The following is an 18,537-nucleotide window of genomic DNA, read 5'->3' on the forward strand; positions in this document are numbered from 1 at the left end:
TCATTTTATAAAACTAAAAATTAGTTCAAATTGATTTTTGGGCTGGGGATTTAGCTCAGGGGCATTAGTACCTGCCTTGCAAGCAGGCGGTCGTGAGTTCGATCCCCGGTACCGATAAAAATGAAAAAGACAAAAAAAAAAAAAAAAAAAAGATTTTCATTTTTCATCAGAGTGAGAGACTAAAGAATGCTACATCAAGAAAATCTGTAAGTCTGGCAAGGTACCTGTGAGGAATGAAAATACTGCAAGCAATAGGCAGTGAAAGATCATAATGTAAGAATGTATCTCCCAGAAGTAATACAAGTAATGAAAGAATAGCCAGAAACACTGATAAAGTATTATTGGTTAGGTACCGAGACAATGTCACTACACTGCCAGTAACCTGGGTTGAAATACCAAGAACAGTAAGTTAAACACTGTGCCAGGGTACAGTTCAAAGCCCTGGAGTTCAAAGCACAAAACAAACACAAATAACCTTAAACAAATATATTATCTTAATTTCAAAAACAAATAAAATGCCTTATAATAAAAAAGACATAAAATGAAATTCAAAAATTGCTATGCAAGAGTAAAATACATAGGCATTCAGAAAACTAAATTAGTGAATATACAAATTCTGCAAGTAGGCTTCAAACTTCAAATTAAATGTTACTTTCTCAGTCCTCATTTGCTATCACTCATCTCTATCACCACTCAGTACTGACTGTACAGCAGTACTCACAACTTATAACTGCATATTTGTTTTATTTGTATATTTTATTTCTTGTCTTTTTTCTAGCCTGCACTACTATAATGCAAGCCTCTAGACAATAGGGTTCATACATATTTTAGTCATCAGGTTTCTACTACTGACTAAGGAGCACAACACAGCACTTTCACATGGTAGACACTCAATAGATATTTGTTAAAGAATAAATAGCACACGAATAAGCAAATTATAAAACTATGGATCAAGAGGCTCTTAACAGAGGTTAAAGGATATTATTCAGTGCCCTAAGAACTTAAGTACATAGTCACTTGCAATCTGTTTACAATTATATCAGCAAATGACAGTACTGAAATAACTGTGAAAATCTTGGCTGAAGCATTCAAACAAATAATACTCACATCTTTAATACTTTTTTCCGAATCTCCACTTCTTTGTCAACAGCAGGATCTTCAAAAAGCTGTACCCTGAAGTTGCTCTTTCTAAGTGGGGTGCCACATTCAGGACAGTTTCCAGCTCCTCTCACAAACAGTAAATCCACACAACTTTCACACCTATGAGGAAAGACATACAACTAAACACTAAGACCAATGTTTGAATCTATAAATCTAAACAGTTTATCCACTGGGGAGGAAAGGGGGACAGACATGAAAACCACCTATTGCTACTTAGAAATTTTTTTTAAAACTTTTTTTAAATGTCCAGTTTCATTTAGAACTTAGTTTTCAGAATTACATATCCCAAGAGATACCACTTTAGTTTGTAAAATTAATGAATTTTAAAATAAACTGAGTAGGGAACTAAAAAGATTCTAGAAAATAGAAGAGACAAGTCAGGCAAGTACTAAAAGATTTCTACTGTCACTGTGATCTACAGTCTATACTGGTTGTGGATAGCTGTTTCCAAAAGTGATATCTAGAATGCTCCAAATCCAAAACTTTTTGAGTACTAACATGACACCATAAGTAGAAAACTTCATACCATAAAACTATTTCATGTACAAATTAAAAATATTATACAAAATTAGCATGAGTCTATGTGTGTAAGGTACACATGAAACACACATTAACTTTCTTTGTAGAGCTGTCTCATCCCCGGGGTAACTCATCACACATGTGAAAATGTTCCTAAACTCCAAAACGCTTTCTGGTCCCAAGCATGCCATTTAGATAAAGGATACTCAACCCACTTACCCTTAGAAAAGGACAAGCTGGAGCTCTGCATTTTAGAGAGGCATACCATCAGCACTAGAACACACTCTCCCCCTTTTCATTCTTTTAAGGAAGATTTCTGAGTTCAGTTTACAAAGAAGAGGCACTAGCCCTCCAGGCCTGAGGATAAAGAACTTTGCCCAGTATGTGCAGGAAAGAGAAAATCACAACAGCGTCTGCAATTTAAATCCTATAAAGAGCAACTATTTATAAAACTAATCAAGTAGGACACCCTTCCAATGGTGGCAAACTCAGGGCACATGCATTGTTTTATGTTTTAAGACAGAAGATACTATGCGCTGTTTTTGTCTAAACTGAAACTTCATATTCAGGTGTACCTGCAGAATTGGCACTTTGCCACAATTAAGTGCATTTGGGGTTGCAGATGGAAAACTCATCTCTAAGGCTGCTGCTGCCAGAGGCTGCAAAGCCCCAGTCGTCAGCTGGGGAACTTGTCTCTAAAAGTTTTGCCATCACTGCCCTGTATCAACAAAGTGATCTCTGGGGCTGGGGATTTAGCTCAGCGGCATAAACGCCTGCCTTGCAAGCAGGCAGTCATGAGTTCAATCCCCGGTACCGATAAAAAGGAAAAAGACCGGGGAAAAAAAAAAAAAAAAAAAAGTGATCTCTTAGGCAAGCTAGGTTTCCTGGCATCCCCTCTCTCTTCACAAGTAATGCAATTTGGTCTACAGCCATACCACCCTGAATGCGCCCGATCTCGTCTGATCTCAGAAGCTAAGCAGCGTTGGGCCTGGTTAGTACTTGGATGGGAGTAATGCAATTTGGGTAAGAGTTTATAACTTCCTGGATGTCTTGAGCTGGAAAAGCCAGGAGCCAGAGAGGTAAACCTCTCTGTAAGGAGATTCACAGAAACTTGGCAGGATTAGTTTGAGTGCTGTTTTGGATGAATCCAGGCAATACCCAATCATCCCTCCCCTGCCTCAGCAGATCCATGCTACCACCAGACTAGCATCAAGGCCAGATGGCTCAGACTTTAGTCTCGGAGTCTCATGGGGAGAGATTTCTGGGAACTCAATCTGCAACAGAAGAACTTACCTTTTGCCAAAATACAACTTGGTAACTTTTAAATGTACAACATTTTGATAATACTCAAACATTTATACTCCTTCAGCTGTAATCTTACCCAACTCCACAGTCCTAACCAGTCTTTAAGTTTCTAAAATGATCTTATTTCTGTGTTTTCTCTCTCCTCACCAGGAGGTATATTTCATGAAGGCATAATTGGGCCTATCTTGCCCTCTATCTGCAATGCCTGGACAGTAAACATTGAGTAAACTACTGAGCAATAACAAAAAAGAATATATGACAGGAGAAAGAGGAAAATTTCAAAGAACAAAGGAAAAGTTAATTTATTTTCATGATGTAATTGAATGAAAGGGAAAAATAAGAATTTCAAAGGATAACAGCAAAATACTAACTCTGACCTTTGCATAGTTCTATCTTAACAGTGCCATCAAAAATAGGAGGTGAAAAAAAAATCCCACAGATCACAGTATTCATTATCAAGATCAGAAAAGCCACTTTGGGCTTAGGAAGTATGGGAGTGGTACATTTCCACAATCCTTGTGGCTAGGAAAAAATAAACTCAATGGCATACTTTATAATTATACTCATAACGATATTTCTAAACAAAGAGCCAACTGAAAATTATAGAGCAATAAAATATATTCCATGCTTCCAAGTCTCAGAGACTAGACAGTTAATAAATTCAACAGAATGTACATAGAATACTTCACTGTTTCTAAAAGTCACACTGTCTGTGAGGTATGTTTAGTTCTACATTTCCACCTTTTAAAAATATACCTTAAGTTATGATAATTCAAACAGTATTACCAGTGGGATAGCTCAGTGTTAGAGCATGTGCTTAGCATAAACAAGGCCCTGTACTTCTCAAAAAAAAAAAAATCTAAAATCTAAAATATTGTTTAGAAAAATATTTTAAAACATCTTTAACAATGCACATTGTGGCACACATCTATAATCCCAAGGATTTGGTAAACTGAGGGACAAGGAACAAAAGTCAGCCTGGGCAATTTAGTAAGACCCTGCCTCAGATTTTAAAAATTAAAATTAAAAGAACTAGAGATGCTACCCAATGCCAAAGTGCTTGCCTAGCATGTGGTAGGCTCTAGGTTAAATCCCCAGTACTACAGAAAATAAACAAGGTTTTTCTTCCTGTTTCTGGTAGGGGAGGATAACAACGGGGACTGGGGAACGGGGACTGGGGAACGAGTCCAGGGCTTGCTTTCGCATGCCAAGCTGGAGATCTACCACTGAGCTACTCCCCCAAGCCCTCCCTCTGACTTCAACTGCCAAACTCTTTCTGAACTCAAACAACACAGAAATACACAGAGAAAAAAACAAAAGTTTAGTTTATTCTGTTCAGTGTCTCACTGCTAACAGCTAACAAACTACTGTTGATTTTAGTGTTTATGCAACTATATCTTTTTCTCTATATTTGTAAACTACAGAAATGAAACTAGTCATACAAAAAAAGAACAGAAAATAATAATTACTAGTTCACTGTTATCTAGCAACTGAGCACCAAAAGAGCAGTATGTGGGCAATTGCTGGCTTTTGAAATCACTATGAATTTTTCAAACAAAATCTTAGATATTACAAATCAGAAAATGTTGATGACAAACACTAATTCTTTAGTTACTACACATTCCCAAAGGCATTTTTATGGTTCTGCCTTTTTTTTAAAGACAGAATGATGTCCCTCTCTTTGTTCCTCAGAATGACTTGTTTTTAGTAGACTTTATTTTCTTTTAAGGATCAAAAATATTTGAATGCTTACATTCCCTTAAGGTATGTAAAGGCAACAAAGGCAAGACAGGGGGAACAACAATCCCTGACTTGAAATTACACTATCAAGCTACTGTGATAAAAACAGCATGTACTAGCCAAAATAAATAAATAAACCAGACCTGAAAACCAATGGAACAGATTAGAAGATGCAGAAACAACTTCAGAAACACTGAGTAATCTTATCTTTGACAAAGGTGCTAAACACATTCACTGGAAGAAAGATAGCCTCTTTAATAAATGGTGCTGGAAAAACTGGCTCTACAACTGCTAAAGTTAAAAGCTGGACCCGTATCTTTCACCATGCACTAAACTAAATTCAAAATGGAACAAAGATCTAAATAAAACAGAAACAATAAATCTACTAGAAGATAGAATTAAAGACAGAGTGGTAGACAGAGACTATGAAAAACACCCCAACTGTACAGGAACTGTCACAAAGAATCAACAACTAGGATCTCATTTTATTAAAAAGCTTTTGCTCAGCAAGAGAAACCACCAATGGAGTGAAGATACAACCCACAATGTGGGAGAAAATGTTTGCTAGCTGTTCCTAGTGAGAACATACAAAGAACTCAAAAAAATCAGTCCTTCCAAATTTAAAGACCCAATCCAAAAATGGGCAGCTGAGATGAATACACATTTCTTAGATAAAGAAATAAAAACAGCAAGTAAATATATGAAAAAAATACTCAACATCAGTGGGCATTTGAGAGATGCAAATTAAAACAACACTGAGGGGCTGGGGATTTAGCTCAGCGGCATAAGCACCTGCCTTGCAAGCAGGTGGTCGTGAGTTCGATCCCTGGTACCGGTAAAAAGGAAAAAGACAAAAAAAAAAAACACTGAGATTCTACCTCATCATGGAAAGAATGCTGTTATCAAGATATCAACCAACAACAAATGCTGCAGGGGCTGTGGGGCAAAATGAATCCTTCTTCACTGTTTGTGGGAGTGCACCACTCTGGAAATCAGTGTGGAGATTCCTCAAAAAACTAGGATAGGAGGTCCCATTTGAGCCAGCTTTCCCTTTCTGGCTATCTTCCCAAAATAATTAAAACATCATACTATAGCAATATATGCACACCTATGTTTATAGCAGCACAATCTGTAAAAGCCAGATGTTTATTTGGACAATTAAATACAGACATCTTGTACTCTTGATTAACTGATTTGAAGATAACAATGTGTAATGCATACATGTTGTTACCCAATTGTTGTTTTGATTTTATTTCTCTTTAAAATAAAAAAGATTGTGTTATCTAGTGTACTTTTCAAAAATAACCCATATAGAATTCCGATTATTCAAATAGATTTACTGACCTCCAAAAAAGGTAGACAATTTGTCACAAACTCTACATTTAAGATTTTCTGTGCAGTAACTCAACACACGTAAAATCTATAACCACTTGAAGATGTAAAACTAATAATAGCTAAATATTCTAATGGAAATAGAAGAAAAAAATGAAAAAAAAAAAAACATTTCTATAGTCAGTGGGCAACAGCTCAACAAATTACATTGTATTCATGGCCACTGAGTGTCAATACATTGGATTCTAAATGCTCTAAACCCGAAAAAGTTTCTAAAACATGTGGACTCTCGAGCCACATTACGTACCCATTTGTCTGCCACTGATGAATTTTGACACTTATAATTTGCTAATGTTGGATTTTAAGATGCATGTTTGTTTTAACAGAGGTTTAATGTCCTTTCAAGGGTACAGTTGAAAAAACAAAGTAAAAACTCTGTCATAAATGGAAAGAAAAGGGCCAGGGATATAGGTCAGCAGCATAGTACCTGGCCAACAAGCACAAGTTCCTGAGTTCAATTCTCAGTACAAAAACAAAAACAAAAAAAATCAGATTAAAATGCAAAGGAAATTCTTCTCTACAAAGGATTTTAGAAATAATAATGCAGACTATGGAAAATGATAATTTGAGGGAACCGGGGTTTTAGCTTAGTAGCATAAGTGCCTACCTGGCAAGCACAAGGTCGTGAGTTCAAACCCAAATACCAAAAAAGAAAAGAAAGAAAATGACACTCTTATGAGTGGTAAGGGAACACATCATGGCAATGGGGCCATTCAAGACTGTGGAGAACTGAAAGAGAATAAATTTCACTAAACCAAATCAAGAATGCACCCATCCTCACAAGAAACAGTGCTGTAATTCTACCTGAGGATAGGAAAGAACAAATTTAGTTTAAGAACACAGGTCGAAGGGTGGTTGTGTATACCTGTAATTACCTGAGGAAGCCTGAGGCAGGAGGATCACTGCGAGTTCACAGCCAGTCTGAACAGCATAGCAAGACTCTGTCTCAAAAATTCTAAATAGGGGGTTGGGGATTTAGCGCAGCGGAATAAGCACCTGCCTTGCAAGCAGGCAGTCGTGAGTTGGATCCCTGATACTGATAAAAAGGAAAAAGACTAAAAAAAAAAATTCTAAATAGAACGTGAGCAACTATTTTGAAGATAACACTATATAATGTAATAACTATAATTAAATTCCTATCACTTTGTTTTGAAATTCTGTATCACTGTTGTTTTTTGTTGTTGATAATGATGTTGTTAATGTTGTCTGGCTTTCATTGTTGCTATTTTTTGTTTGTTTCCTTGATTGCCTTTTGATTCTTCTGTGCTATTTTTGCCCTTTAAAATTAAAAAAATATTCTACATAGGCATATGACTTTGATTCAAATGAATTAAGTATATATTTACCTAAGTAGGTCAAAGAACGACGTTTATAATTATCTGAAAAAGCTAGCAAAATGTTTCTGTTTTCCAACTATATAACTGTACATGACAGATGACCTTCATTTCTTTCAGCCAAAACAATATAATACCAGATTCATCACAGAAGCAGATGTAAAAATCCAGTTGTCTTTTTGTAAGCTAAATACTGAAGAGATTGGCATAATATAAAACAATACCACCTATTCCACAAATGCATTATTTGTGTTAACATATACTGGGTTTATAATTTTTAATGAAAAAAATTTTCAAATTTTCTCAATTTTAATATTCACTACAGTAAAATTACAGATATAGCCTTCGTAAGTGAAGCTATGGAAGATCACCCATAGTTATTAGGATTACAAAACACACTAACTAAAGATTTTGTAAGCATGTGTAATGCATGGAGTTCAATTCCCATATTCACTCTCTACACACAAAAAAATTTTTTAATTTAAATAATAAATGTTTAAAAAGCACACTATGATAAAAAAAAGAGGGCTTTTCTTATTGGTAAATATATCAATTGAATATTGCTGATCACAAAAAGGATTACTTACAATAAATGAATATGAAAACAATTCAATTGTATTTGAAGGAATCACCAAACTACACAACCCATCAAGTTTTTCTCATTCATTTGTATAATTTTTTAAAAGTTTCCACCATATTTGCACTTCTAGTGCTCTTCTTTTATTTTGCTTTTCTACCTATTTCTTTGACTCGAACTGTTATGCTTGCTTTGCAAAGGTCCTCCTGAAGCATCCCTGTAAAGAAAGCAAGATTTTACAGTTGTTTTGCTTTCTGCTTTCCAATTTATCAATCCCTACTATATATTAGTTATGTCCTTTGTTCAACTTTTATATTTTGTTTTTATTTCTAACTTTACCTTTCTCTGTTTATAATTACAACTGCATTAGTTTCATAACAACATAATTCTATTTCAAAATTTTTCTAGGTCAATATTTATTAAAGCATCCATGTAGATAACAGATTAAGTAGAACAAAATATAACAAGTAGTGAAGCTGCTATTCTCATCATTTAGTTCCTCAAATGTTTAACAGAAACAGCTACTTAGGTATTTCTTTATCTGTCTCTCAGTGCAACAGCAGAGCCTTATTAAATGTAACATCATCATAGATTGGGCCCTCAAATGTTCAATGAGCGTAAGAATATATAGTCTTGTGAACTAATAAAGAAAGCAGTAAATAATAGAAAACAATTATGCACTTACTAGGCATGTGGTGACTGTAATCGCAGCACTCAGAAGGGTAAGGCAGGAGGATCACCGTGAATTTGAGGCCAGCCTGGTCTACATAGTGAGTTCAAAGTTAGCCTGGACTACAGAGAGATCCCATCTTAAAAGAGAAAACTATGCACTAACATTATAGAACATATGCTATTACAAAATATGTATGAGCTGCATAACGCTATATTGTAAGACTAAGCTACCATTCTCTCCGCCTCAACAATAGTAAATTCCAGAAAATCTATCCTGACAAAGTGTTGCTACTAAAGCAAGAATTGCATTTCTTCTATGACAGGCAAAGCTCAACTCAATCTGAGATAGTTCTTAAGATACATTCTCAGTTTTCTTTCTTGAAAGAAAAGTGTATCAATGTTCAAAATTTATTAAAAATTTTTAATTAATCATTTAAAAATGTCTAACAGACACTAGAGAAAATCAATAAAATAACAGGCAAGTTTGAGACCTGTCTCTAGACTGTTTCAAAATCTAAATCACAGGCCAGAAGTGTTGACACATATCTGTAATCCCAGCACTCCAGAAGCTGAGACAGGAGGATTACCACAAGTTCAAGGCTAGCTGGACCTACAAAGTGAGCTGAAGGCCAACCTGAACTGCACAGTAAAATCCTGTCTCAAAAAAGGCAAAAGCAAAAACAAAATTTTAACTCATATTTCAAATTCATAATTTTTAAATATTTTTCCAAATGGCAGGGAGAATTATTTTTCACCACCAACAAGGAAAAATGCAAACCTACCAAATGGCCATTTATCAACTTCATTAAGTAAGTTATCACACAAAAGAACTTGTATCAGTCACCAACCATGGTTAGTTCCATCACCACTTTTATCAAGTCCTTTCCACCTGACCAAGAATTCTTAAGTTGTTCAGAGGACAAGAGAGGATTTTCTGCTTTTCATTTAAATACTCCACAACTTCTGGTATCTTAATTCTGGTATTTTTAAAGAATTTTAATACATTTCTTTTTTTTTTTTTTTTTTTTGCATTTTCAGTGATACTAAGAGCATATTCTGGGTCATGTGTTTCTTGTAAGACCAGGAAACAATTATCACTAAGAAAAATAATTTTGTTTTAATTCCAAATAGTAAGCATTACTTCAAAACACCAAAGACCTTGAGTTGCTATACAAAAGATTTACAAAAAATACATAAGTAGCCAGGTATAGTGGCACATGCCTATGGTCCCAGCATTCAGGTGACTGAAGCAGGAGGATTACCACAAGTTCAAGGCCAGCCTAGAGTACACAGTGACTTCAAAGCCAGCCTAAAATACATAGCAAGGCCCTGTCTCAAAAAAAAAAAAAAAAAAAAAAAAAAATTTAAATTTAAAAAATAAAAAACATGAAAAGAAAAAGAAAGAAAGAACAAATGAACAAAGGAATATAAGTAGCACTAGAGTATGAGAAGGTAAGTTCACTAATTTCATTATTTAAGTCCAGCTGAGTGATTTGGCTAATTATTCAAAACATGTAGCCAACAGGGTAAAAAAAAAACAACAAAAAAAAAAAAGACTGAGGATGCAAATATTTAACAAACTAGACTTCAATATGAAAAACCCAGATTATAGTCTGGGTTTATATCATCAAAACTTTCTCTTTCTTCTTTTTTGGGGGGCATATGGGATAATCAGGGCCTCAAGAATGCTATGCAACTACTATACTACTGAGCTGTACCACCAATCAGTATTATTAAAACTCAAAGCTTTGAAGAAAGACTTGTTTCTTTCAAAGACACCAGAGCTAAGGAAAACCACTGTTCTCCTTTAAGAATTTAAAATAAAATAACTACTTCTCGAGACTTGCTTATTGCCATTTTGAAATTAACTCCAAATTTAATCCATGTATTGGCAATGGTCTTTTTCCTTCAAAAGTGAAACACATTTTTATCTCAAAAGTGAAACATTATTTTTAATGACAAAAAACAAAAATAGACCTGTGTGGGGCTGAGGGGTTAGCTCAACAGCCTAAGTGCCTGCTTGAGGAGTTTGATCCCAGTGGGGGGTGGGGAGGTGGTTTGCCCTGTGAAACATATCCTGTACACTTCCAACACTTCCACCTTTGTGAAACAAAATTTACCACTGCTTAACATAAACATCAATTAATACTCTACCACATGCAATTTTCTAAACATTAAACAACGTATAGAACTGATAAGTCTATTACATCTAATTTCATAAACAGAAATGTAAATTTTATAAATTTAACATTATAGTTTTTGTTTCATTAATATTTATATTTTGTTACAGTGAATATTTTACAAAATACTTATGTTTGTAGAGACATTACAACCATTGTGTCAGTTACTTTTCTCTTGCTGCCGAAACGAAATGTCTGAAATTCAAAATTAAGGAAAGAAAGATTTTTAGCCCATAGTTTGTGGAGGTTTCAGACCATAATCAGCTGGCTCAAAAGTAGGATAGTATTGAGAGGAGCAATAGTTCATGGCAGTGGAAGACAGACAGCAAAAGCAACAAGAGCCAAATGGGGAGCCTTATATTGTCTATAGACTACCCGCCCCAGCGTGGATGTAGCACTCAAATCCATAATCCCAGCATTGGATCATGAATCAATCACAAACTCTAGAAGCCAGTCTCCAAAACGGTCCTCCATGAGTGCAAAAGGCTTTGGTGGAACATCTAGATAGAAACCATAACAATTATGAAAACATTATTTTAAAAATCAGAGCAATATTCACAAAAGAATGAAGTTAGAGTTAGGTGTGCTGGTGCACACCTGTAATTGCAGCACTCGGGAGGCTAAGGCAGGAGGATCACCACCAGTTCAACATCAGTCATACTACATAGTGAAACTGTGAAACCCTGTCTCAAAGGGGCCAAACATGTTCACTGGAAGGACAGCCTCTTTAACAAGTTGTACTGGAAAAACTAGTTTTCCATAAGCCAAGATTAAAACTAGCACATGTCTATCACCATTCACCAAAATAAAGTAAAAATGGATCAAAGATCTAAATATGAAAAAAGAACACTAAATCTACTGGAAGAAAAGGTAGGTAGAAATCTTGAAGACACAGGAATAGGCAGAGTTCCTGCACAAAACCTAAACTGCACGGGAAGTACTTCAAAGAACTGACAACTGGGATCTCATCTCATTAAAAAGTTTTTGCACATGAAAAGAAATCACCAACAGAGTGAAAAGACAATCCACAAAGTGGGGGGAAAAAATGTTAGCCAACTGTTCCTCAGACAAAAGACTTTTATCTAGCACAAAGAATTGAAAGAAAATCTGACATCCCCCACCCCATTCCCCCCCAGCCCTACCCCCCATCCCCCCCCCTCCGGCAAATTCAAAGACACAATCCAAAAAACGGGTATCTGAGATGAACACATATTTCTGAGAGGAAAAAATACAAATGGCAAATAAATACTGATAACACTGACATTCCATGTCACTCCAGAAAGAATGGCTGTCATCAAGAAGTCAATCAATAACAAATGCTGGAGGGACTGTGGGGAAAAAAGACCCTTTCTCCATTATTAGAGTGAGTGTAGACTGGTGCAACCACTGTGGAAATCAATGGGGAGAGTCAACAAAGAAAACTAGGATTAGAGACTCCATTTGACTTAGCTATTCCCCTTCTGGGTATTTTCCCAGAACTGAAACTATCATAACACAGCTATATATATGCACTCATGTTTACAGCAGCACAGTTTGTAATAACTAAATCTTAGAAACAACCCAAATGCCCATCAACCATGGAATGGATAAAAAAGATGCAGTATTTTTATACAATGGAGTGCTACTCAGTTATGAAGGACAAACTTTAGGCTTTTATAGGTGGATAAAACTTGAGACCACAATCATAAGTGAAATGTGTCAGACTCCCATGTGTAAACATTGTCTTGTCTCAGTGCAAAAATCTGAAAGAGTACAATAGATATTGTGAAAGTGAAAGGGGGAGAAACTGCTCAAAAGGAAAGAACAACTGAGGCGGGAGAAAGGAGAAAAGAAAGAAGGGAAAAAGATTATACACACATACAAGGTAGATAATTATACTACTAATCTCTGCTAGTTCATCAAAAAGAATGGTTTGTGCTTTCCTTACATTGATCATTTTTTCATTCCTGTATCTTGTAATCTAAGCAACTACTTTGAAAATGATATGCAGTAAAATAATCTGTTAATCTCCTACTATGTGATAGAGTTATTTCCAAAAGATGAAAAATATTAACAAAAGATGAAAAATATAAAATAAAAAGTGGCCTTTATTCTGAGAACACGGAGAGAGATGACCGGCACCCCCACCGCTGGCATCCGGCAATCTCTCCGACACGTGGCGTGGGGGCCTGTAAATAGCCTCCGTTTGGGGTGGAACCTAAGGCGGGCATTAGGGATACACAGGTAGCCCATTGGTCCTAGGTTTGGCGCCATATGTAAATTCCCAGGGGCGGGAAGATGGCGTCACAGGTAACTTCCTAGGGGCAGGGCAAGATGGGGCTTCCTGCTTCCGGTTGTGGCTTTCCTGGCTACAGTGTCCTGTCTGGGCCAAAACCTTTCACTATGTTGATTTGAAATTCTGTACAGCTGTTTTAGTCTCTTTTTTTGTGTTAAAATAAAATAGTCATACCTCACACCATGCTCAAAAATTAATTTAAAATATGTTAATGATCTCAGGTGGATATGATGGTACAAACCTATAATCCCAGCATTCTGGGGCTAAGAGGACTACAGTTATTTTGGGGCCAGCACAGTAAATTCAAGGTGAGCCTCAACTACATAATGAAGCCCTATCTTTAAAAAAAAAAAAAAAAAGAGTGACCAAAATATAATAGCCAAACTCATAAGATTCTTTGAAGAATACACAGGAGATAAATCTTCATGACCTTAGATTTGACAATGAGTTCCTTGGTATGACACCAAAAGCACAAACAACAACAAACAAACAAGTTGAACTTTATAAAACTTTAAAGCTTCTAATAATTTTTTTTATTTAAAAGGAAAAAGAGAGCTTTTAGTAATTTATATAAAGGACATTATCCTAAAAATAAAAGACAACTTACCAAATGGGAGAAATATTTGCAAATCATGTACCACATAAATGGCTACTACCAAGTAGTAGCCATTATGAAGAAATCTTACAACTCATCAACAAAAAGAAAAACACTTAAAAAATGACAAAAGTCAGTTGTGGTGTACAAGCCTGTAATCCCAGCACCAAGGAGGCTGAAGGAAGGCTGGGACAGTACCACAATAAGTTCAAGACAGCCTAGGACATATAGTAAGTTCTAGGTCAGCCTGCATTCAGTAAGATACTGAAAAAATAACATTAAAAAAAAGAAAAAGAACAAAAACTGAATATACATTTCTCAAAAAAAGAAAAAGAAAAAAATACACAAAGGGCCAAAAAGAACATGGAAAGATATTTAACATCAATTCAATTTAAATGCAAATTTAAACTATAATGTCATGTCATTTCATGCTAGGATAACTATAATTTTAATAAATGGACAATAGCAAGTATTGGCAAAGATAATATGAAATCAAAACCCTCAAATACTCCTGGTAAAACTGTAAAATGATTCAGTTTCTGTGGATATAAAACTGTAAAATAGTTTAGTTGCTGTTGGTGGTTCTAAGAAGTCAAACATAGGATTTACTATATGATCCAACATTTCTACTTCTAAATATATACTCAAAAGATGTGAAAACAGGTATTCAAACAAGCACATGTATAAGCATGTTCACAGCAGAAGTAATCACAGTCGAAAGAAGAAAGCACACAGATGCCTCCCAACAGATGAATGGATGAACTAATTGTGGTATACACAAACAACTGTATTATTTAGCCATAAAAAGGAACCTTAAAAATCATAGGCCACGTAAAAGAAGGCAGACACAAAAGGTCACATATGACTGTTTTGATAAAATAAGACAATTCCAAAGAGAAAGAAAGCAGAATAGTGGTTCCCAGGGACTGAAGGGTAGTAAGGGTAATACGGACACTGGGTAATACGGACACTGCAATCAAAATGTTTGAAACCTAGCTGGAAGGAGTGGTTGCACAGCACTGTAAATACATAAGATGTCACTGAACTGTTCACCTTAAAATGGTTCATTTTATGTAATGTCAATTTCAGTCCCAAAGCGTGGGCCCAGAAAGTGCCCAGCCTCTCCCCACTTTTCTGACAGGGTTTTTCCTAAATTGCGCAGGCTGGCCTGGAATTTATGAACCTCCTGCCTCAGCCTTCCAAGTAGCTGGGATTATAAACATGAGCTATCAGCCCTGGCTCACACTAACTGAAAGAAATTTTAGATGTAGGCAGAATCACAGACCTGTAGTCCTAACTAGTCAAGAGGTCAACGCCAGAGGCTCACTATGACCTAAGAAGTTTGAGAACAGCCTGAGCAGTAGTTTTAATCCTATCTAAAAAATAAAGTCTTTAAAGGAAAATGAAACATTTTTAGTTTAACATCATGGATTCATTTGTTTTGTCCTACTTTATTTGTTAGTACTGAAGACTGAACCCAGGGCCTTCTCACTGAACTATATGCCCAGGCTTTTTTTTTTTTTTTTTAAAGACATCATCCCACAGAGTCACTAATTTGCTTGGGCTGCTTCTGAATTTGCAATCCTCTGCCTCAGGCAAAAAAGAATGCTGAGATTACCCACGTGTACCAACACAGCTTTTTTTTTGTTTTTTGGAGATACAGTCTCACTAAACTAACCAGGTTTGCCTCAAAAATACACCTCTTCTTCCTCAGCTCCTTGAGTAAATGGGATTACATAGAACACCACTGTGCCCAGCTGTGAAATTGTTTTCATATGAAACATTCTCATTTTAAAAGTCCACAAAACATTCTCATTATTTTACTTTAAAATAGTCTTAATCACATAGAAAAACTTTAAATACAGCACTGTTTCCAAGGAGCTCAACAAATTATACAACTTGTTAATTTTGCTTTTTCAAATAGGAAAAATATTTTTCTTTTAGTACATCTGTTTATCCACTTAGCTTTTCCATAGTTTCTGTAATTACAAGCTGTATTATCTTTATTTTAGTACATGCTCCTCTTCAGCACTTTAATTCTGTCAAGAATATTACATCTTTCTAGAAAGACTCCATGACACATGGTATTGGCAATACAGACTAGTAAGACTTCTTCACAACTTTATAAACATAGTAATGTTTCCCAAAATTTCAAAAGCACTGATACAATATTTATTTATTCATTTAAAACCATATACACACACCAAACTCATTTATGTAAACACAGACGCACAAGCACACACACATACACACACACAGACATACACATATATAAACTTTACGGAGGACAAGATTTCTCTAGGAAAAAAAAATATTTCTCTCCCCAAGAGAGAAGACATTTTTGTTACGAATTCTGTTTCTTCACAAATTTTTTCTTGCCTAAGTAACATAATGATATATCTTAGAAAAAAGAAATTTGCAGGCTATGGTCACAGCTCAGTATTGGGACACATGCTTAGTCTTTGCCAGGCTTTGGATTCAACTTCTACCACCAAAGATAAATAAAGGTGGTATTAGACACTATTTTCCACCATTCTATAGGTAACAAAATAAAACAACTCCTCCCGCTCCAAGGTCATAATTTAATTAGAGGTCCAAAGTCAATCACCTAATTTCTAGGCATCTTTCTACCACTGAATAGAATGCTATGAACCCCACAGTTTCAGAACTAGGAAATTTCAGTGTTTAGTCATAAAGTGTGGTGCTAAAGTATCCAAACCATTAAGTAATCACTCAGTGTCAGGAGACTTAAATGTACGGGACAGTGTTATTCTATGACTAGTTTAAATGTCACACCAAATGCACTATCATCTTCTATACACATCTACTGAGCACTTAATACATATAGTGGATATACCTTTAAAAATATAAAATGTAAAATTTGACCCATGCTTTCAGAGTTGTAGTATGGAATCAGAAAACAGCACATACCCATAAAAGGTAGAAAGGAAAAAAAAAAAAAAAAGAACAAGGTTGTGTCTGCTAAGTATCAGAATGGTAGAAGTTTCACTCCTTGACTATTAAGCAATGAGAAGAAGAGCAAGGTGGTTAAGCACATATGGCAGGCTCTGAAGATAATTTGCACCTCCTTTTCTTCATTTGCTAAGCCTACAACACTAGACAAAGTATTAACCCTCAGTTTCTTTGTGAGAGTTTGCCAACTACCATGTACGTTCACCCAAATTACACAGACTGACCAGAAAGTTAAAGAGAAACTGGAATGATAAGCTATAACGTCAGCAGGATAGACAAATCTTGCTTTAACAATTTTGATGCAGGGGCTGGGGATTTAGCTCAGTGGCATAAGTGCCTGCCTTGCAAGCAGGCAGTCGTGAGTTCAATCCCTGGTACCAATAAAAAGGAAAAAGACAAAAAAAAAAAAAAAAAAAAAAAATTTGATGCAAACAAGAGCACAGAAAAAATCAGGTAGTACGGGAAAAGAACAAGAGTCAGGTTTGGGTTTTTGTAGATCATAGCTGTTGATATTAAGGCATATTTGTATATTAATATGAATAATCTCAAAGAGAAAATAATTCATAATCCAAGAGAAAGAAAAACAGTAACTGCAAAACTGAAGCACATCAGTCAAAATTAAGAAATCAGATGTAAAGCACAAATGGAGAGAAGGGATTGACGTCAGATAAAAGCGGGGACATTTCTTCTATTTTGACATTAAGGAATGAGTATACATAACATGGTTACCGAATCAGACTGATAGGAACCGGTGTTCAGAAATAAGGTAAATTGTCTGCTCACCATCCAGGATAACTCAGTAGATTAAGATGGGGTCTCTAGCTTTGATTGAGTCTAGAACAGGAATCTTTCATTCCTACTTTCCACTGAAACAATCTTTAAGAATTTTATTTAAGAATTTTATCAATGTTCTCAATCTTGTCAAAACCAATTGCCAAAATCAATTAACAGAGACTTCTCTGTCCTGATCCTACACCATCTCTTAGCTGCACTAACAGAAATCACTGCTTCTTCCACCTGGACATATTTTATTCCCTAGGCTATATAACCTCTAATTTACTTGGCTGTCCCCTTACCTGTCTGCTTTCTTTTTCTTTTTCTTTTTCTTTTTCCTGACTCCTCTTTCACTGAAAAGTCTCTATAAATAAATCTACAAAGTGCCCCAGAGTTATATTCTGGGTATTCTTCCTCCACAAGTGATCACATCTGGTACAAATAGCTTTAAATATGACTCTCAAAACTAAATTGCAGCAATGATCTTATCCTTCACTTCAGAAAAGACCACTTTTAACCAACAACTCCAGGTACTTGTCTAAAGTCATTTCAAACACAGGTACCCTCTCACCTGCTCCTCTCCAAGCACTGTTCTTTTAGGGAGTCAACGCCACCCAACCAGCTGCTCAGGCGAAAACTGTAGGAGGCTGCCTTCCTTTCCTTTCCCATATCTAGTTTATTTCAAGTTTATTTCAAGTTTATTTCCCATATCTAGTTTATTTCAAGACTGACTATCTCCCCATCTAGAATGCATCCACTTTCAGTCATCTTCCCTGCTATATGCATATAAGAAAATGTGGAGACCCAGGGATACAGCTCAGCAGTATGGCACCTGCCAGGAAAGCATGAGACTTTGAGTTCGACTCCTAGTATCAAAAAAACAAAATACAGAATATCCATACAATGAGACATTAAGCAGTTTTAAAAATAAAAAAGAAGGAGGAAATTCTATGACATGCTACAACATAGATGAGTCTCAGGAGCATTACAATAAGGGAACTAAGCCTGTTCGAAAAAAGGAAAATATGATTCCACTCATA

At 35.7% G+C, this 18,537-nt stretch overlaps 1 protein-coding gene across 1 annotated transcript in view; it reads right to left on the reverse strand.

Annotated features, from left to right (window-relative positions):
- Positions 1–18,537, reverse strand: part of Mnat1 (MNAT1 component of CDK activating kinase) — a 212,638-nt gene that overhangs the window by 143,663 nt on the left and 50,438 nt on the right. Inside the window, exon 2 of the mRNA XM_003472515.5 lies at positions 1,108–1,260. Coding sequence (XP_003472563.1) covers positions 1,108–1,260 — 153 coding nt within the window. The remainder of the gene's footprint in view (positions 1–1,107; positions 1,261–18,537) is intronic.

Source organism: Cavia porcellus, unplaced genomic scaffold, assembly GCF_034190915.1.
Source record: "Cavia porcellus strain 051 isolate PalLab524CR breed Dunkin Hartley unplaced genomic scaffold, mCavPor4.1 scaffold_31, whole genome shotgun sequence".
Lineage (NCBI taxonomy): Eukaryota > Metazoa > Chordata > Mammalia > Rodentia > Caviidae > Cavia > Cavia porcellus.